Source organism: Erpetoichthys calabaricus, chromosome 11 (genome assembly GCF_900747795.2).
Source record: "Erpetoichthys calabaricus chromosome 11, fErpCal1.3, whole genome shotgun sequence".
Classification (NCBI taxonomy): domain Eukaryota; kingdom Metazoa; phylum Chordata; class Cladistia; order Polypteriformes; family Polypteridae; genus Erpetoichthys; species Erpetoichthys calabaricus.
In genome coordinates, this window is record NC_041404.2 from 92,651,189 (window position 1) to 92,668,557 (window position 17,369).

Below are 17,369 nucleotides of genomic sequence, written 5' to 3' on the forward strand. Positions count from 1 at the left end.
CTGGATTAGTCTTTTCTAGGGTACAGGAATGGAAACTTCAAATGGCATTCGAACTTCAAATTCAAGAATAGTATTGTGGAATCTGTCCTGGTTATGGAATAGAGAATCAACTCTTTGTCCTTTGACAGATACTTCAAGGTTTATGAGATTTTGCCAATACAACCCTATATACTTGTTCTTTGTGGACTTGCATATACGGTAACCATATACAGTAGTTAATTGTGTCTTGTGGAAGATGGGAAAAGAATATAGGTTGAAGGACTACAGCTACATGCCATTTGGTTCCTGTAATTGCAGAGTGAAAGTTGTATTCGTGTAATTAATATTAAATTAAGACTGTTTGGCCATTGGATTCTAATTTTCATGGACAATATATCAAGGCTCAGGAATGGTTGGTAGAATATCCAATTTTAGAACCTAAGGGTTTCATCTCTACATTTTGAAAATAGATAGATATACAGGCACAGTTGTGCAGTTTTTAAGTCTTTGGACTTCAAACCCTGAGGTTGTGGGTTCAAATCCCGCTACTGACACTGTGAAACCATGAGAAAGTCACTTCACTTGCCTGTGCTCCACTTGGAAAAAACAAGACAAAGGTAAACAAGTACATGACTCATTTGTTGTTAGTCTCCTTGGATAAAGGTGGTAGCAAAAATAATAAAAAGTAATGATAGATGATATTATTATTAATAATAATAATTGATGGATGTATGTTTATCCTCAGGGGGAATGTTGTCTTTTTACATAAGCTTGATAAATATTATTATATTGTAACAAACAACAACCCCTTTCAGATATACACCAGAATGACTAAAAGGAAAAACAATTAAAAAAGAAAAACTTCTGACTTGAAATAAAAAAGAGCCGTCACAATGAGGTATTTTAAAAGTATATTGGAAGAGGAAAAGAGGAACGCCTAAGAGAAGGTTTATGAATGTGGTGAGAGAGGACATGCAGGTGATAGGTGTAACAGAACAAGATGCAGAGGACAGAAAGATATGGAAGAAGATGATCGGCTGTGGCAACCACTAGCGGGAGTAGCCAAAAGTAGAAGAAGAAGAAGATGTTGGTATAAAGGAGCCACAGTAGCGTGTCTTTATGCATTTCTGCTGAATGATTCATTTCCTGAAAGTACCCAGTGCTAGTGTGTTAGAGAGAGAATGTACAGCATTCTTCATAATGGCACTCGGTTTGATTTTCATTTTCACCTTTACAACTACTTCCAGGGTGTCAGGAATGAATCCAATAACTGAGCCTCCTTTTTAATTGTTGATTTGGTGGGACTCTCCTAAAGTGATGTTACCAGCCCAGCACACCACAGCATAGAATATCGATTTGACCAACAGAGTTATAAACTAACAAAAGGATTGTCATTAGCCACATTAATGGAGTAAATCTCCTAAGAAAAAATAGTCTGTTCTGACCATTCTTATATAGTTCCTCTGTGTTGCGTGACCCTTCTAACTCGTCATTAGCATGGACCCCCAAGTATTTGTAGAAGTGCACCACTTCTATTTCCATTCCCTGAATAGTGATCTGACATAGAGGCTCATTGGTGTGGTGAAAGTCAATAACAAGTTCCTTGCTTTTGCTGAAGAATTGCAGAAAATTCTTACTATACCAAAAAAAAAACCAAAGTTCTCCACCTGACTCCTGTGCTTATCCTTATCAATGCACCCCATTAGTGCAGAATTATCAAGATAATTTCTGCAAGTGAGATAACATGGTGTTTTAGTTCAATGTGTACAGAGTGGAGAGAAAAGGAAATGGGTCCGTTATATGTCAGAGACACAATCCTTGAGCCTCACCAACAAGTCTTCCCCACAGTTAGTTTGTTGTCCTCACAGGTGGCGCAGTTGGTAGTGCTGCTGCTTTGCAGTAAGGAGACTGTGGAAGATTGTGGGTTCGCTTCCCGGTTCCTCCCTGTGTGGACAGCGCTTTGAGTACTGAGAAAAGCGCTATATAAATGTAATGAATTATTATTATTATTATTATCCAGGGTACCTTAGATTCTTCCATCTGCATACCCCTGCACTTCCCCCTTAACAGGGATGTCTAGATGGCAGTGAAGGCACTGGAGAAATCAAAAACCATAATTCTCACAGTGCTGTCAGCATTTTCCTGATTGGAATATGCCTTGTGAAGCGGATAGATAAATGCATCTTCTGCTTCAAACTTTGACAGACAAAATGCATTAGGTCTAGGTGGCCTTTCACAAGAGAATTCATATAGGTCAGTACCAGCCTCTCAAGGGTCTTCATGATAAGAGACATAAGTGCCTTGTATAACCAGAACACACAACCTTGCTATAGGTGTTAATGAGATCTGCTGCATCAAATATCGAATGGTGCATCATAATATTCATAAATAGCTCTGTTACAGTTTGTGTACTTTACAGTACCCAAGGGTATAGGTGTGGGGTCTTTTTAGCCTTGGAACCCTGTAGAGGTTTATTTTTTCCTGCATCCTGTCACCTACTGTTTTCTTGGAATCTGGTGATCTCTGCTGCTGACTGGAATAGTTCTCTTCCCGATCTGAGTCCGTGGACCATTGATGATTATTTATGCCAAAATGAAATGCAATCTATAGTTTTATAATTCTAAATTTGATGCCCCACATTTGGTTACATTTAACTTTGACATGATTAAAGCAGGATCTTGAATCAAAATACAATACACATGGAGTAGCCGCTATGGACAATGCAATATGTTGGCTCTGCTTTTACTTATGACACGCAAGATCTATGGACATGAATTAAAATACAATGTACTTTTGTATTGAACTTTAAATTGTCCAGAAAACTGCATGCTGTTTTCAAAAGCAGTCAATCATTTGGTTGATATATTTTTAATTATGACACTATAAAACTATGAATTAAAATCAAAATTAAATAGTCCACTTGCTTATGTATACATGTTAACTATGTATGTCAACATAGTTAACACTTTGTATTTAATCTTAGTACAAATAATCTTCCAGAAACATGCCTTTGTCCAAAAATAAAGTAGCCTGTTCTCTATTTAATCTTAGTACAAATAATCTTCCAGAAACATGCCTTTGTCCAAAAATAAAGTAGCCTGTTCCCTGCTAGTATGCAACAATTAGCTGCCCCAGTATTTTCTTTACAGGTGATGGTAAAGATGATTGTGAGACTGTGCAGTGAATCATTATAGTAGTAGTTTTACATTTGATTTACAATACTGTGGCTGTGAAGTAGGAGTGAATTCCATGGACAGAGTTGTTGATTTACCTGGCAATCTGCATCTCCACTTTCAACTGTAATTACAAGCTCTGGGTAACAACCCAAAAAACGAGATAATGAATACAATTGGCCAAAGTGAGATTGCAGCCCATGGTTGTTGGGATCATTCTTTGTGACAGAGAGTGAGAAGCTCAACAGTATGGGGAAATCTCTGAATAGAACTGCTACTCATTTGTATCTAAATAAATCTACTGATGTGCTATGGACATTACAGTAATCCCTCCTCCATCGCGGGGGTTGCGTTCCAGAGCCACCCGCGAAATAAGAAAATCCGCGAAGTAGAAACCATATGTTTATATGGTTATTTTTATATTGTCATGCTTGGGTCACAGATTTGCGCAGAAACACAGGAGGTTGTAGAGAGACAGGAACGTTATTCAAACACTGCAAACAAACATTTGTCTCTTTTTCAAAAGTTTAAACTGTGCTCCATGACAAGACAGAGATGACAGTTCAGTCTCACAATTAAAAGAATGCAAACATATCTTCCTCTTCAAAGGAGCAAACAAATCAATAGGACTGTTTGGCTTTTAAGTATGCGAAGCCCGCGGCACAAAGCTGTTGAAGGCGGCAGCTCACACCCCCTCCGTCAGGAGCAGAGAGAGAGAGAGAGAGAGAGAAAGATAGAGAGAGACAGATAAAAAAATCAATACGTGCCCTTCGTGCTTTTAAGTATGCAAAGCACCGTGCAGCATGTCTTTTCAGGAAGCTGCACAAAAGATAGCAACGTGAAGATAATCTTTCAGCATTTTTAGATGAGCGTCCGTATCGTCTAGGTGTGCGAACAGCCCCCCTGCTCAATCCCCCTACGTCAGGATCAGAGAAAGTCAGCGCAAGAGACAGAGAAAAGTAAGCTGGGTAGCTTCTCAGCCATCTGCCAATAGCGTCCCTTGTATGAAATCAACTGGGCAAACCAACTGAGGAAGCATGTACAAGAAATTAAAAGACCCATTGTCCGCAGAAACCCGCGAAGCAGCGAAAAATCCGCGATATATATTTAAATATGCTTACATATAAAATCCGCAATGGAGTGAAGCCGCGAAAGGCGAAGCGCGATATAGCGAGGGATTACTGTAATTAGGATATGGTCTTGGACCCTTCCTCAGGACAGAAAACAAGGCATGGGCCACTGAGGAAGACCCAGGACTTGCATTAGGGAGTCCTTGTCAGCCCAGCTCAGCATATTGCTATTGTGACTCTTACTAGGAAAATAGAAATTGAATGGATACATGAGTACAACACTAAAGGTTAAGAATCATCATCCTTTCATTTACAGCAATTATAAATTGAGAACATCCAATATACAAATTTAACCCTTGATATTCAAGGTGGTGTAACATTTTAAAAAGTAATTTGAAATGATCAGAGTTCTCTTCAAACAAGAAAATATGAAAAAATTACAGAAGTGTATTAAGAAAAAAGAAAAACAATTCTTGAATTCAGATTTTCTCAAGTGATAATATTAGACAGATATTTATTTTTATATTTAACATTTTTAGTATATGTATTTGTGAGGTGATATCTTCATCAGGCACTGGTCTGTTAACAGACGATATGGCCAAGAAATTTTGCTACCTCCTCATATTGCACTTTTCTGGATTGAGACTGATGATGATATTCCTGGGATTTATTGTAGTCACTCTTCCCGCTTTTAGGGGGTCACAGCCCTAAATATTTCTGTCACCAAAGGGATTACCTTGGTTTTGATCTTGTACATTCTTTGTAGCTCCTATTTCAGTCCCGGCTGTTTCTCCTACATGTGATATTCCTCCTTTCAGATGTTACTGTCACTTCTTTTACCACTGTTGTTTTCTGCTCCTTATTTATCACTACTATAACTATGACTTGCTTACCTGTCTAGATCTAGAAATCCCACAGAACTTTCCTTCTGCTATCTTCCTCTACTCTTTTTTTGGTTCCTCCTGTTTGGACTTGAAAATGTGCAGTCCCTGCCACATTTGGTTGTATGCTTTTGACATATGCTTTTTCGGCTTGCCTCTTATGGCCTGCTACTGGGAACCGGGTTTTCTCAGGGGCTTCTTTACACATTTGGCTTGAGTCTTGTCAGTTATGGCACACATCTATTTTACTCTGGTGCTGAACGCTTGTTTTTTTACTGCTGTAATTAGTGCCTTTGTGCGTTTTCCAGTTATTGATAGGATTTTACTATGTCCACCAGCTCTGCTCTGTGTTGGTGGTACATTCTATAGAAAGATGTTTCCTGCTCTTGCACCTCTTCTCTTTCCATGTCTGCCTCCCATATCTATTTGAGACATCCTTTTAAGGCCACTTCACATTTTGTGACTTTTCCATCAATTTTTACTCATGGACTTCATTTACATAATCTTAGTGAAATGGAGGGAGTCAGCGATGCACCCCAGTCAATACAGTAGTGTAATATGACATGCCAAGCGACCCACAACAACTAGTCTATGTCTCACCCTAGCATAATCAAAAGGTATGATTTTGTCATAAGTCATAGTGGTGGGCTCTGTGTGCATTAGAGCGGACAGTCAATGAGTGCTCATCTGGAAGTACAATACATATAATGCAGTGATGAGGAATAAGCAACGGGGGTGTTTTGAACTTAACAAACAGAAGAAAAGCTTTTCTTTCTGATGTCTCATGTTTTTTGTACAATGACAGAATAAGAGGGAAAAAAGGTCCAAGATTGAGGCTGAATTCTCAGAACAGAGCCAGCTCCATCAGGCAGTGTGTTATTGCACACTGTTATGTGCACAACTGTGGTGGAAATTTAAGATGCAGTCACTAAATTTGACATGTCCAGCGATTTTCTGTAAATTAATATTGTCCAGCTGTGAGATCAGCAACTGAATTTGGCAAGTCTGACATACCCAATGACTAAAACTTACATAAAGTGACATCACCTTTAATAGCAGCTATTCTTGTAAGCCACAGCTTGGATAAACTTGTGGATTGTCTTATTATATATATATAGACTGTATACTGATTATTTTACTTTTGATGTTGAGTGCTTAAAGCTATCTTCCTCCTAAAAGTGAAAAATGTAGGCTCAAATAATGGACACCAATACTGCTGAATGTCGTCGTCGTCTTCTTCTTAATTGGAAAAAATTAATGAAATATCATATAAAACCTATGTTTAATTTTTTAAGTTATAGTTTCATATACAGTGTGACAAAAATGTATGCAAACACCCTTATATTAAAGTCAAAACATGCACTTTAATCACCTCTGAATTGTTTGATTTGTAATTTTAAACTGTGGACCCTTAGGGATAAATAAAAAAAAAATGTGTCCTTGTCCCAAACATTATGGAGGGCACTGTATTTAGGAATATTTTTTTATTGCAAGGTCAATTTAAATAAAGAAATAGCTATGTAGACTGTCTTGCTGCCTAAGGATCCTGAGATAGATTAATTATTTGTACCTTGGTTTAATTCTGAATTTCCTTCCTTCGTATGCAAAAAACAATGCTGCCAGTGACTTTGGTGATTCAGTTTAAGTAGGTCCGTGAGCATCGGAGTCCATCATTAATTAGCATGATCTGCTTTTGGAGAGAAGTTGCACTTCTGTATAGCTCCAGTGTTAATGCCATACCAGTGCACTTTGTGTTCTTATTTATTTGTTTATTTATTTATTTTTAATATATGCAGGTGTATTTTTAATATGTTGCACATAGTAAGCCCTCCACTATATCAACACAATCTCAGGTTAATGTAGTTCTTTAGTTTATTGCTGCACATGATTATCAGTTTCTGCATCATAAACCATGAAGCAGACTTTCTTTTGAGGCTTATTACTATTTTCTGATTGTTCAGTATTGGCACGAAGACTTATCTTGCGTAACTGGTAGAATCATAACTCACCGCTTTTAAGTCAGTGGATAACTGATGTTATATATTATCTACAATTGGAAAAAATCTAATTTTCACTTAGAGGATCTGTACAAAACTTTTTAAATAAATAACATTTTAGAATTAAGTATTTAAATTGAGGAAATGAATTCTTCTTCTTCTTTCGGCTGCTCCCGTTAGGGGTCACCACAGCAAATCATCTTCTTCTATATCTTTCTGTCCTCTGCATCTTGTTCTGTTACACCCATCACCTGCATGTCCTCTCCACCACATCCATAAACCTTCTCTTAGGCCTTCCTCTTTTTCTCTTGCATGGCAGCTGTATCCTTAGCATCCTTCTCCCAATATATTCAGCATTTCTCCTCTGTACATGTCCAAACCAACGCAGTCTCGCCTCTCTGACTTTGTCTCCCATCCGTCCAACATGAGCTGACCCTCTAATGTACTCATTTCTAATCCTATCCATCCTCGTCACACCCAGTGCAAATCTTAGCATCTTTAACTCTGCTACCTCCAGCTTTGTCTTCCTGCTTTCTGGTCAGTGCCACTGTCTCCAACCCATATAACATAGCTGGTCTCACTACCGTCCTGTAGACCTTCCTTTTCACTTTTGCTGATACCCGTCTGTCACAAATCACTCCTGACACTGTTTTCCACCCATTGCACCCTGCCTGCACTCTCTTATTCACCTCTCTTCCACAATCCCCATTACTCTCCTTTCTCTGAATTGTCCTAAAGTTCTTTTCGCTGAAATGAACACTGTCAATAGGACTTTCTATCAGAAGACATGGATCTTAAATATTGGGCTTTGCCACAATGTTGTATGGTTTAGGTCTTCCAGTTTGCATGTATAATTATAATCAATTAGTTATTTGCAGTATTTGGTCCATTTTGAACGGAGACAGATGTTCCTATTCTACTCATGTTAGATTCTTCTGTTTATTCCTAGCTTCCAGGACAGTCAGTGACTGGGGGGATCTCACAGGTCTCAATCATGGATGAACAGCAAAGACAGCAGAGCTTGGTAAGTATCTGCATTAATTCTCCCTCCAGAGTAAGATAACTAGCCTTAATTAAATATTAGACCATGCTGACTCATTTAACTTACTTGTGTTGAATTTCTGGGAATTACAGATGCAGCAACAGCAGCAGATACAATTAAGAGCCCAGCAGCAACAAGCAGCTGTGGCTGCTGTCACTCAGCAGCAAACAGGGGCCCCACCTACAGCTGGAACGCAGCCTCCACCCAATCAGCAGGGTCCACTTCTTAGACCACAGAATCCAGGAGCTAATCCACAGCTCCGTAGTCTTCTCCTGAGCCAACAACAGCCAGTAAGTGTTATCAGTTTGGTTTCACCTTTTTTGCTGTTTTAGTGTTTCTGTTGTTCTTTCTCTGTCAGCTTTGTATAAATTCACTAATTTCTCATTTTAAGCATTACATGTTGTTTTTTTTTCTTAAACAACATTCATTATTTTTTTTCATCCTACTTAGCAGGTTGGTGTCCCTCATATGCAAGGAACTATGATATCACATCAGGCTTTGGGCCAACAGATGGTGCATCCTCAAACTAACCAACAGGCTATTCAGCAGCAATGGAGACCAACCTTGTCAGGTATTCTCAGTGTACCTTTGGTAGCCCTTTTTTATAGAATGATCCCATATCCAGAACTGAATACCAAATGAGCATTTCACTGATTATTTCAGTAGTTACTATATTCCTCAGTATGAGGATCTTCAATTAGTAAGATCCATTTTGAACTAATCAGGAACAGGAAGAAAGTGCAAAGTATTTAATTCCTGTTGGTACATAATAAACTTTTTTTTATTTGCACAAAACTGGCAAACAAACACATTTCTTCTTGTTTAAGTTAATTCTTTCTTTTTCATAAAAATGATTGGTTATAATAATATTTATACAGGCTGTACTTGTTTAAAATTATAAAGACTTTTCTCATATATCCTCCTATTCATAATTTGTCCTTTTATTAATTTTGAGATCAAACTGTATGCAGATCTCCCACCTGCTGTCTGTAACTTAAGTATAGCCTCTCTGGACTTACTCTCCGCTCAGCAATCTAAGTAAGCCTGCATTCTTTTAGCCGTTTTAATAATTTCTTTACACTGTCTGCCAAAACCTAAATTCTATCCAACTGTATCTGTTGGAATCTTGTTCAGTGTATGGTGTTTTTTAATCTCTGCATTCAACTTCCAGCAAATCTTATTGTTTTATGACTTTTTTAAATTGATTATTCCTTTGAATGTGGAAAAAATAGTTTCACCCAGTACTTTAGTTTACATGAAAACTGGCATACTGTGATGAGATATCAACATGACCAGGTGCTGTATGCTTATGTCCATGACTGCCACTGAGTTTTTGCTTCAACTACAGAACAACAGGGGATGCCACAATAATTAGAGTATCATTCATATGAACAACTGAGTGAGCCTGCGCAAGCTCACATGTACAGTAGGTCATACAGAAGTAACATTGTGATTTTGCTGTTGATGATGGTTTCAGGGATTTCTCATATCAGAGGAACAAGTAATGACTGGGAAATAATTAGAAAGGCCAGGGATATGCCACCCTTCATGTAACACTTTGAACGTGGGTTGATAACTGGCAGAGGTGGGACTCTCTTAACAGCATCCATTATGATGTCTGCCAATGAGCACTCAGTGTCATTAAAGGTATAATGTAGACAACATTCTGATGTGGTATAATATCAGATTATGGAATCAATTCATCTTTATTGATGAGATAATATAAACCACCATATGACCTTTTTGTTACAGGTTTGCCTGTTGCTATTTTCCATCAGGACAATGCCTGGTTAACTCACAGCTGCCATTCCAATGAATTCTTATGTGATATGACAGAGCACATGCTGTAAATATTTTGATCCTGACTGTAATTTATTCTACATCCTCCATGGAAAACTAGTTGCAAAATGGGACACTGGACTTGGAACAAGAAACCGCTCAACACCTGTGTGACTCCATGCCATAATGCTCTCTCAATTCCTCTTGCTGCTCCAAAACCATTATCCATCTCTCCTATATTTTCCAAATGATTTTGTGTTCTTCACTTCTAAAGTCACTAACATCCAAAAAAAACTGTTAAGGACTCCATCCTCTGAGTCACATTTGTGCACAGATCTTCCTCTCATTTCCCTCTTACAACCCACAGATTTCAGCCCAGATCTCCAGCGGTCTCTGCCATCTCATTATGGATGAGTGCTCATTATCTAGAACTTAAGCTTTCAAGGTCATACTGTATATCCTGTACTTTCCTTCTGATTATCCTTCCTCAGAATTGTCTGTAAGCATTGCACATGAAGATGTCACCCTTTTTGCATCAATCATTGTCAGGAATCTCGACATGACTCTGGACTCCTCACTTTCATTCTTTGAATATATTTCAGTAATGACCCAATCATGCCATTTCCTTCTTCATAATATGATTCAACCCCTCCTCACTAATTATGCCTCTCAAAATTTGTTCAGGCACTGGTTCACTCTCAGGTGGACTATTGTAACTCTCTCCTGTTGGTGTTTCCTTCAACTGATCACTCCAGCTCTTCCAGAATGGAGCTGCTCGATTGGTGTTCTCTGTCCCTCTTTTCACTCCCTTCTATGCATCTGTTTCAGTCTCTTCACTGGCTTCTTGTTGCTGCAGGCGTCCAGTTCAAAACTCTTGTCTTGACTTATAGTTCTTTGAATATTTCTCCTCAGTATTGCCAGTCTTTGGTCTCTCCATATGTATCTTCAAGTGTCTCTGCCTGTCTGCTAAATGTTCCTCCTCTTGCTAGACTTGCCAAGACTGGGCAATGTTTCTCTATTTTTGCTCCAAAGCCGTGGAATGATCTTCCTTTGGCTATTTGAACTGCACCCACTTTACTCATGTTTAGGCGTCTTTTGAAAACACACCTTTTCATTAGTATTTTGGAACTTCTTAATGTTTCTTCTACAGGATCGCTGCTGTTGTACTGACACAGTTTAGGATACTGATTTTTTATCTTAGTCTAGTTACAGGCATAATTATACAGTAGTAGTGCTACACTTTCTTGCTCGTTTTTTATCTTGTTCTCAGTTGCTTTTGATGAGTACACTTCTAACCATTCTTGTATGTATTGCAGTTTGTTTTATAAGTCACTAAATAATGTAGTTTTTCAATAATAATAATAATAATGCATAGCTACTTACTGTATATTTTTTGCTGAAATCTTGTACCAAATACTGATGACCCTTGTCTGCAGTCCCACTCTGAACCAGTAAGTCATCATTCTGCTGTGATTTGGTATTCATTTCTGACATATTTGAACTATTTTATAGATTGGTTTACATGTAAATTTAGAGACCCCCCCCCCCCCCCCCCCCCCCCCCCCCCCCCCCCCCCTTTGGTTGCAATTTTTCTTTCTTTTTTCCCTTTTCATTTTGTCACAGCAGTAATGCCTAAGGATCCTCACATTTAACACCTCATGTTCAAGAAAATACTCTGAAATGATTTTCAGTTCCAGGAATCTTTAATTGTCCTAAATATTCACAGACATGACCTGAAAATGAAATGAGCATAAATAAAGCACAACAAAGTTTTGCCCAGTTCCATATTATTTGCTTTTTATTATTTCTAACCTCAAGACGATGTATACTATTAAATGACCATGAAATTGTTAATTTTGGGTGAACTGTTCAAGTAAATGTATTATATTGCACTTTGAAGCTATAGAAGATTTAAAAAATGAATCAGCAGTGACCTATTCGTTGTGGAATATGAAGGAAATAGTTTTTGTTGTTACATCTGTTTTTATACATGGGAACAAAACTAATGCCAAGGTTACAGATAAGCACCCAAAAATTGAATGGAGACAGTGAACAACTGAAGCAAGCTGCTTTGTTAAGTGGCACTGTGGGCTCCAGACTACATGCTAACAAAATGTGATGCAGCAAAAATAGTATAAATGGATAGATTTTCATTTTGAAATATTTTCTATTTTGTTACTGTACCATAGATGTTTTATCTGCATTCGAAAGACTTAAAAGGCTCAATTTTGGTAAAAATGAAACGTTTTAATTAGCTTATTGTCAGCACAAAAAAGTTTTAAATCACGTTCAATGTTAAATCTATATCAGTTAAAGGTAACTTCTGTGCACAGGCTTCAGTTTAAACTCTGGACTTGTTTATTTTCCTTTTTTTAATTGACTTGCATCTATGTGCATTTACTGATTTATCAGAATATTTTTCCAATATATTTTGCCTGATGAACAGTTAATCCTGCTAAAAGCATACAAATGCATATGCTTACTTTGTCAACTGTTGTTAAAATTATACCATGACCAATCATCATTATCATACAGTATGTGTTAGATTAAGTGTTATATCTTGTCACAGGTCTTGTTGTATTATTCATTTTCTGGTTACATTTGTGGCCTTTTTCAAAAAGAGGGACTTTATTTATTAGAAATTGGCAGTCACTGTCATAATACATATTTCATTGAACAGAAGAATTAATGATGTTGTCGTGTTAAATGGATTAAAAACCTCAAAGACAAAAAATGCTGTATTTTACTGTGTATGTTTAAGTGTATTTAGAAAATGTTTTCTTTTCCTCTTCATTTCTCCAATAGAGTGCTTGAAAACACAAGCAGATTTATATAATGAGAGGATGCACCCACTTGTCTGTTTTATGCAGCCACTAGACCTTTAGCCACATGACTGGGCTTGGGTCTCTTATTTTAACTGTGGTTACCCACCTCTGTTTTTAAGAGTTGTTTTTACTAATGGTTTAACTTTAATGCCTTGGAGATTTGGGAATTTCTGGTTATGTTTCTGCACAACTGTAGAATCTGAATTCAGTTAAGCCAGTTAGATTAGAATTTAAAAATGACTCTAGTGATGCATCTGACAACTCATTTCTGAACAGCTTGTTAGTTAAATTCATTTTCACTAATATTTTTGTCACTAGCGCCTTGAACAATTTAAACACATTCCAAATAGTAGTTTGGCTCATAGGGTACTTTACACATCTTGTCTAGAGTTGTGTTGCAAGCTTATCCTTAGAAGGTGTGTAATTCCATTAAATATTTGTTTCTCCATCTATACCTGTGCTTTCATCTCTGCAGGTCAGATGCTGTTGGCTCCAGGTTCCAGAGGCAGTGTCCCACAGCCACCTGGCCTTCAGACGGTGCCAAGCGTGATGGAAGATGACATATTGATGGACCTCATTTAAGAAACTTTTTTGTCACTGCTAACTTGACATTCAACCCAGTGGTGGCTTACAGTCACGTGAACTTTGAACTTTCAGTGGAAAAAGGCCCATAAGTGGGGTGTTCATTTTGTTTCTTTCTCTTTTACTTTTCTGAAGAAGTCATGGAGATATTTCATTTAAGAGGAGTTAGAAAAATGTTACTTTTTTCCTTTAAAATATAATTGGAACATTGATTCAGTCATTGAGCTTTGTGCTCCTTTTTTGTTTCATTCTCTTTTAATATAGGGAAGTGAGTATAACAAATTTTTTCACCCTTAACAGCCTCCACTGCTCTCTTAGTGATGAGTTTATTTGCATATGCTTTACTGAACAGGTATGTAAAGGGAGCATGAGAAGGCAAGGAGGAGGACTTTCAAATTAGCAAAGCACTATATTGATGACTTTCAGGGTCAAATTGCAAATTATAGTTGTTATTGTCAAACATGGCACTCCAAAAGCTGAATTCAAGTGCAGATTAATGATGTCATGAAACACAGGCATGATGGAAATGTATGCAAACACATGGGCATGCATTCCTCTGAATAACTGGGGTCAGTAACAACTTACAAAATAAAATTATGGTCACAGGCTGACATGGCTGAAAGCCTAAAGTGTAAGTAGTTAATGACTTGCAGAATTTTGCTTCATACTGAGTCTCATCCTCTCTGTTTTCTTATTGTAAAATAAATATTTTAAAGTATTAAATCTCAACTAACAGTATCTCACACTGAGCACGTCCTGTAATTTTCACTTATATGTATAAATATATGTAATATTATCTTAAAGAAAACAGATATACACAAACAGAACAACTGCTAATTCTGACAGACAAAAAAATGTCCTTTTCCCAAGTTTGCTCCTGCTAATTAAAGCAGGTCTCCTTAGTAGGGCTGGTTGCAGTGGTGTTTCAATTAATCAGTCGCAGCAGCTCATTAGTCAATAGGAAGGGCTCCACTTTGCCTCTTTGCTCACTCCTCCTCATCCTCCTTTAGGCTGTCTTGATTTTCCGGTAGCTGCATTTACTTCCTCTTGCCCTTCTTTTTATTCTCTTGCTTATTCTCATCTCTTTTGATCAGTATGCTGTTCACAGCATCAGTTGCCTACAGCAGCTGGGGGAGGAGAGGGGCTGATTGACTCAATCAATTTAACTGGCATAACCCCTGAAATTACTCTGTGTCTCCTCCAATAGGTGGCGATACAGATATCAATAATACATTTAAGTGAATTTGAAGGTATAAATGTAGATGCTTATATGGTTATTTCATTTTCACATATATGTTTCTGTTCCATATCTCCTACACTAACTTTTGCTCAATAATTTAATTGTTTGCTTGCAATGGGGTCTCACATTTGAATTCACTGTATCTTGGCCACCTGGGAGAGTATGAATGAGAATGTGTGCAGTGGTTGTTTTCATTGCCAGCAGTAGAGGCCGCTGTGGAAGATGGAGATCACCATGCCCCTCCCCAACATAGTGCCACTAAGACTTGACCCACTTTTCTGCATCACTGAGGAATTCTCACTCTACTTCCCCGTAACTCTGTACCTAAGAACACCCAAAACTGTCTCACCCCCTCATGATAGCCCGGCCTACTCTGTTTCTGTAAGTAAATCCAAAAGTATGCAGCTTTTGAGAAGATTCAGCTGAAGGCTGCATTGAACTGTGTGAATCTGTCGTGGTGCTACCAGTATCAAAATCCCAAGACTTCACTGCACTGTGTTTTGTTGCATATGTGTATTTAGAGAAACAATTATTGTTATATCTGTCTAGCTGTATACATTTAGCTATATCCAAGACATTTACATTGGTCTTAAAGCTGTTACTGTTTTAATCAAATGAAAATAATGCTGAAAAAAACAAAATAATCTAAAGATGTTAGTTTAAAGAATACATTTCCCAAAGATCCCTGAAGTAATTACATTTATAAACTTGTTGGCATGAACTTGTTTTCCTTAAAGTGTGCTAAAATTAAGTTATGAATACATTTCTATTTATTACCTTTTAAACAATCAGAATACAAAATTGGATGGTTCCATTTCCAAACATGTATGAATAATAACTGTATAACTTATGTGTATACTGTAAAGTTTTTCATGAAAAAAATTAACTTGGAAAAATAAACCCATAAGCACATTTCAATCTGTTTAGGTCATGTTTTTGAAGAATAAATCAAGTTGTGCAGTAAATGATCTCAGTTGTCACCTTTTTTGTTGTGGTAAAAAAATCATTGCTCAGCTCTGTTTTATACACTTTTATTTTCAGTGCTGAAAATCAGCTGATGAATTTATCATCTTGTTTTTCTCTCCCTTTGGACATTCTGCAAGCAGTAAGACAAATGGCTCACTTATTTTTTTTCAGTATATTTATTGTCAAACACCGAAATATCTCTTGAGGAAGTCCACAGAATGTTGTGATTCTTTTTTTGTTAACTTGTCTTTGATGTAAATGTTTGAGCTGAATAGTCCAAGACAATTCTGTAGTTAATCTCGTTCAATGGGCAACATTTCTGAACATCCGATAGAGATTTGAGCAACACTGTGACTTTAAAATTCGTAATCTAAATTAAATAATTCACTTAGCTCTGTGGTACAGATGAAATATAACATTTATTCATAAGCTTTTCCTTCAAGAGTCTGCAAGTAAGCAAAATAAACCTGGTTGAAGTGGTATGTATATAAACATAAAACATGAAGTGCAGTATTCAATGACATTTTTTTTTAAGAATAGCACAGTTACTAACACCTGGAACTGAGGTCAGGCTGACTGCTTGGTTCCAGTGATTTGTTCATTTCAAGAACATTCAAGGATGCACACATTGGACATTGTGTACACAAAATAGATTTTTTTCACTGTGTTTTAAGAATTATGTCTTCAATATGTTGGCCATAATTGGTGATACACTCTTCAAGATGATTTCTGAACGCTCGCATGACTTGTTCGGCCATTTCAAGGGGAATAGCTTCCTTGAGCGCTTCAAAGGTTTGAGGTAGGTGTGTGTATACCTTCGACTTGAGATTGCCCCACAAGACGAAATCACACGGAGCGAGATCAGATAAACGTGAAGTCCTCCCGACATCGCCGCGCAGGGAGATCAGCTTCCCTGGAAACATGTCATGTAAAACTTGCATGGATCTCCTTGCCATATTAGCTTGTAGCAGTGCTACTAAATAAGAACTGCATCTCCCTGCAGTCCTGTGTGGGGCTGGTGGGGTCAAAGGAGGGCAGCGGGCAAAAGGGAAAAAAAAGTTTGTTTTGTGTGTTGTGTTTATCTGCCGTGCTGCCTGCTGTTATTGGAACTTTAATTAATCGTTGTGTCCTGGACTGTATTCATTTGATGGGGTCTGGATCATCTGTCTACCTGTGCACTGAGGACTGTGTTGGATTCATTGGTTTTCCGGAAGAGTGGAGCGCTCTTGAACCATCCATCCGATTTCATCCTTTCAGTAACTACCAGTAGGACTGTGTTTTCTTTCACCCTTTCAACATACAAATCGCTGGACTTAATTTCGTCACGTCCCATTTTTCGTCCGGTTTGGTTTTCATGAACTTTGCTGTGTGGTGTTTGTGTATATATGTTAAATGTAATATCGCCGAAGGGGTCAGGGGTGGTATTACTGTTTTCATTTAATTTTGTTTCATTATATTCTTTATTGTTTACCCTTCCCAGTGTGCGTTATTGGTCTCTGTAGAGTGTGTGTGTGGGTCGATCCAAGGCTGGGGACGTTCCTGGGATTTCCTCTATTAAAATAAATAGATCACCGTCACCTTTGACGGTGTGAATCTTAGCGGCCCCTGACCGCTACAAGCTATTGCTCCATCCTATTGAAACCAGGCATCCACCACATCCATTTCTTCCAGTTGGGGCTGCAAAAAGGTCTCTAGCATTTTAATGTAACGTTCTGAAGTGATGGTGACTGTTGCCCCTACCCCCTTCTCAAAAAAGTGAGAGCCTACAATGCCAAATTCTACAACAGTGCACCAAACTGTAAGATGCTCACTGTACAGGGGTCTTTGATGACGTT

The 17,369-nt window shown here is 37.8% G+C and overlaps 1 protein-coding gene across 2 annotated transcripts in view; it reads left to right on the forward strand.

Annotated features, from left to right (window-relative positions):
- Window positions 1-15,536, forward strand: part of med25 (mediator complex subunit 25) — a 287,263-nt gene extending 271,727 nt beyond the window's left edge. Inside the window, exons 18-21 of one of the 2 annotated variants that reach the window (XM_028813612.2) lie at window positions 8,050-8,124; window positions 8,235-8,432; window positions 8,593-8,713; window positions 13,222-15,536. In XM_028813612.2, coding sequence (XP_028669445.1) covers window positions 8,050-8,124; window positions 8,235-8,432; window positions 8,593-8,713; window positions 13,222-13,328 — 501 coding nt within the window. In that variant the 3' untranslated portion in view covers window positions 13,329-15,536. The remainder of the gene's footprint in view (window positions 1-8,049; window positions 8,125-8,234; window positions 8,433-8,592; window positions 8,714-13,221) is intronic. The other variant, XM_028813613.2, reaches the window with a different exon arrangement.
- Window positions 15,537-17,369: the final 1,833 nt, after the last annotated feature.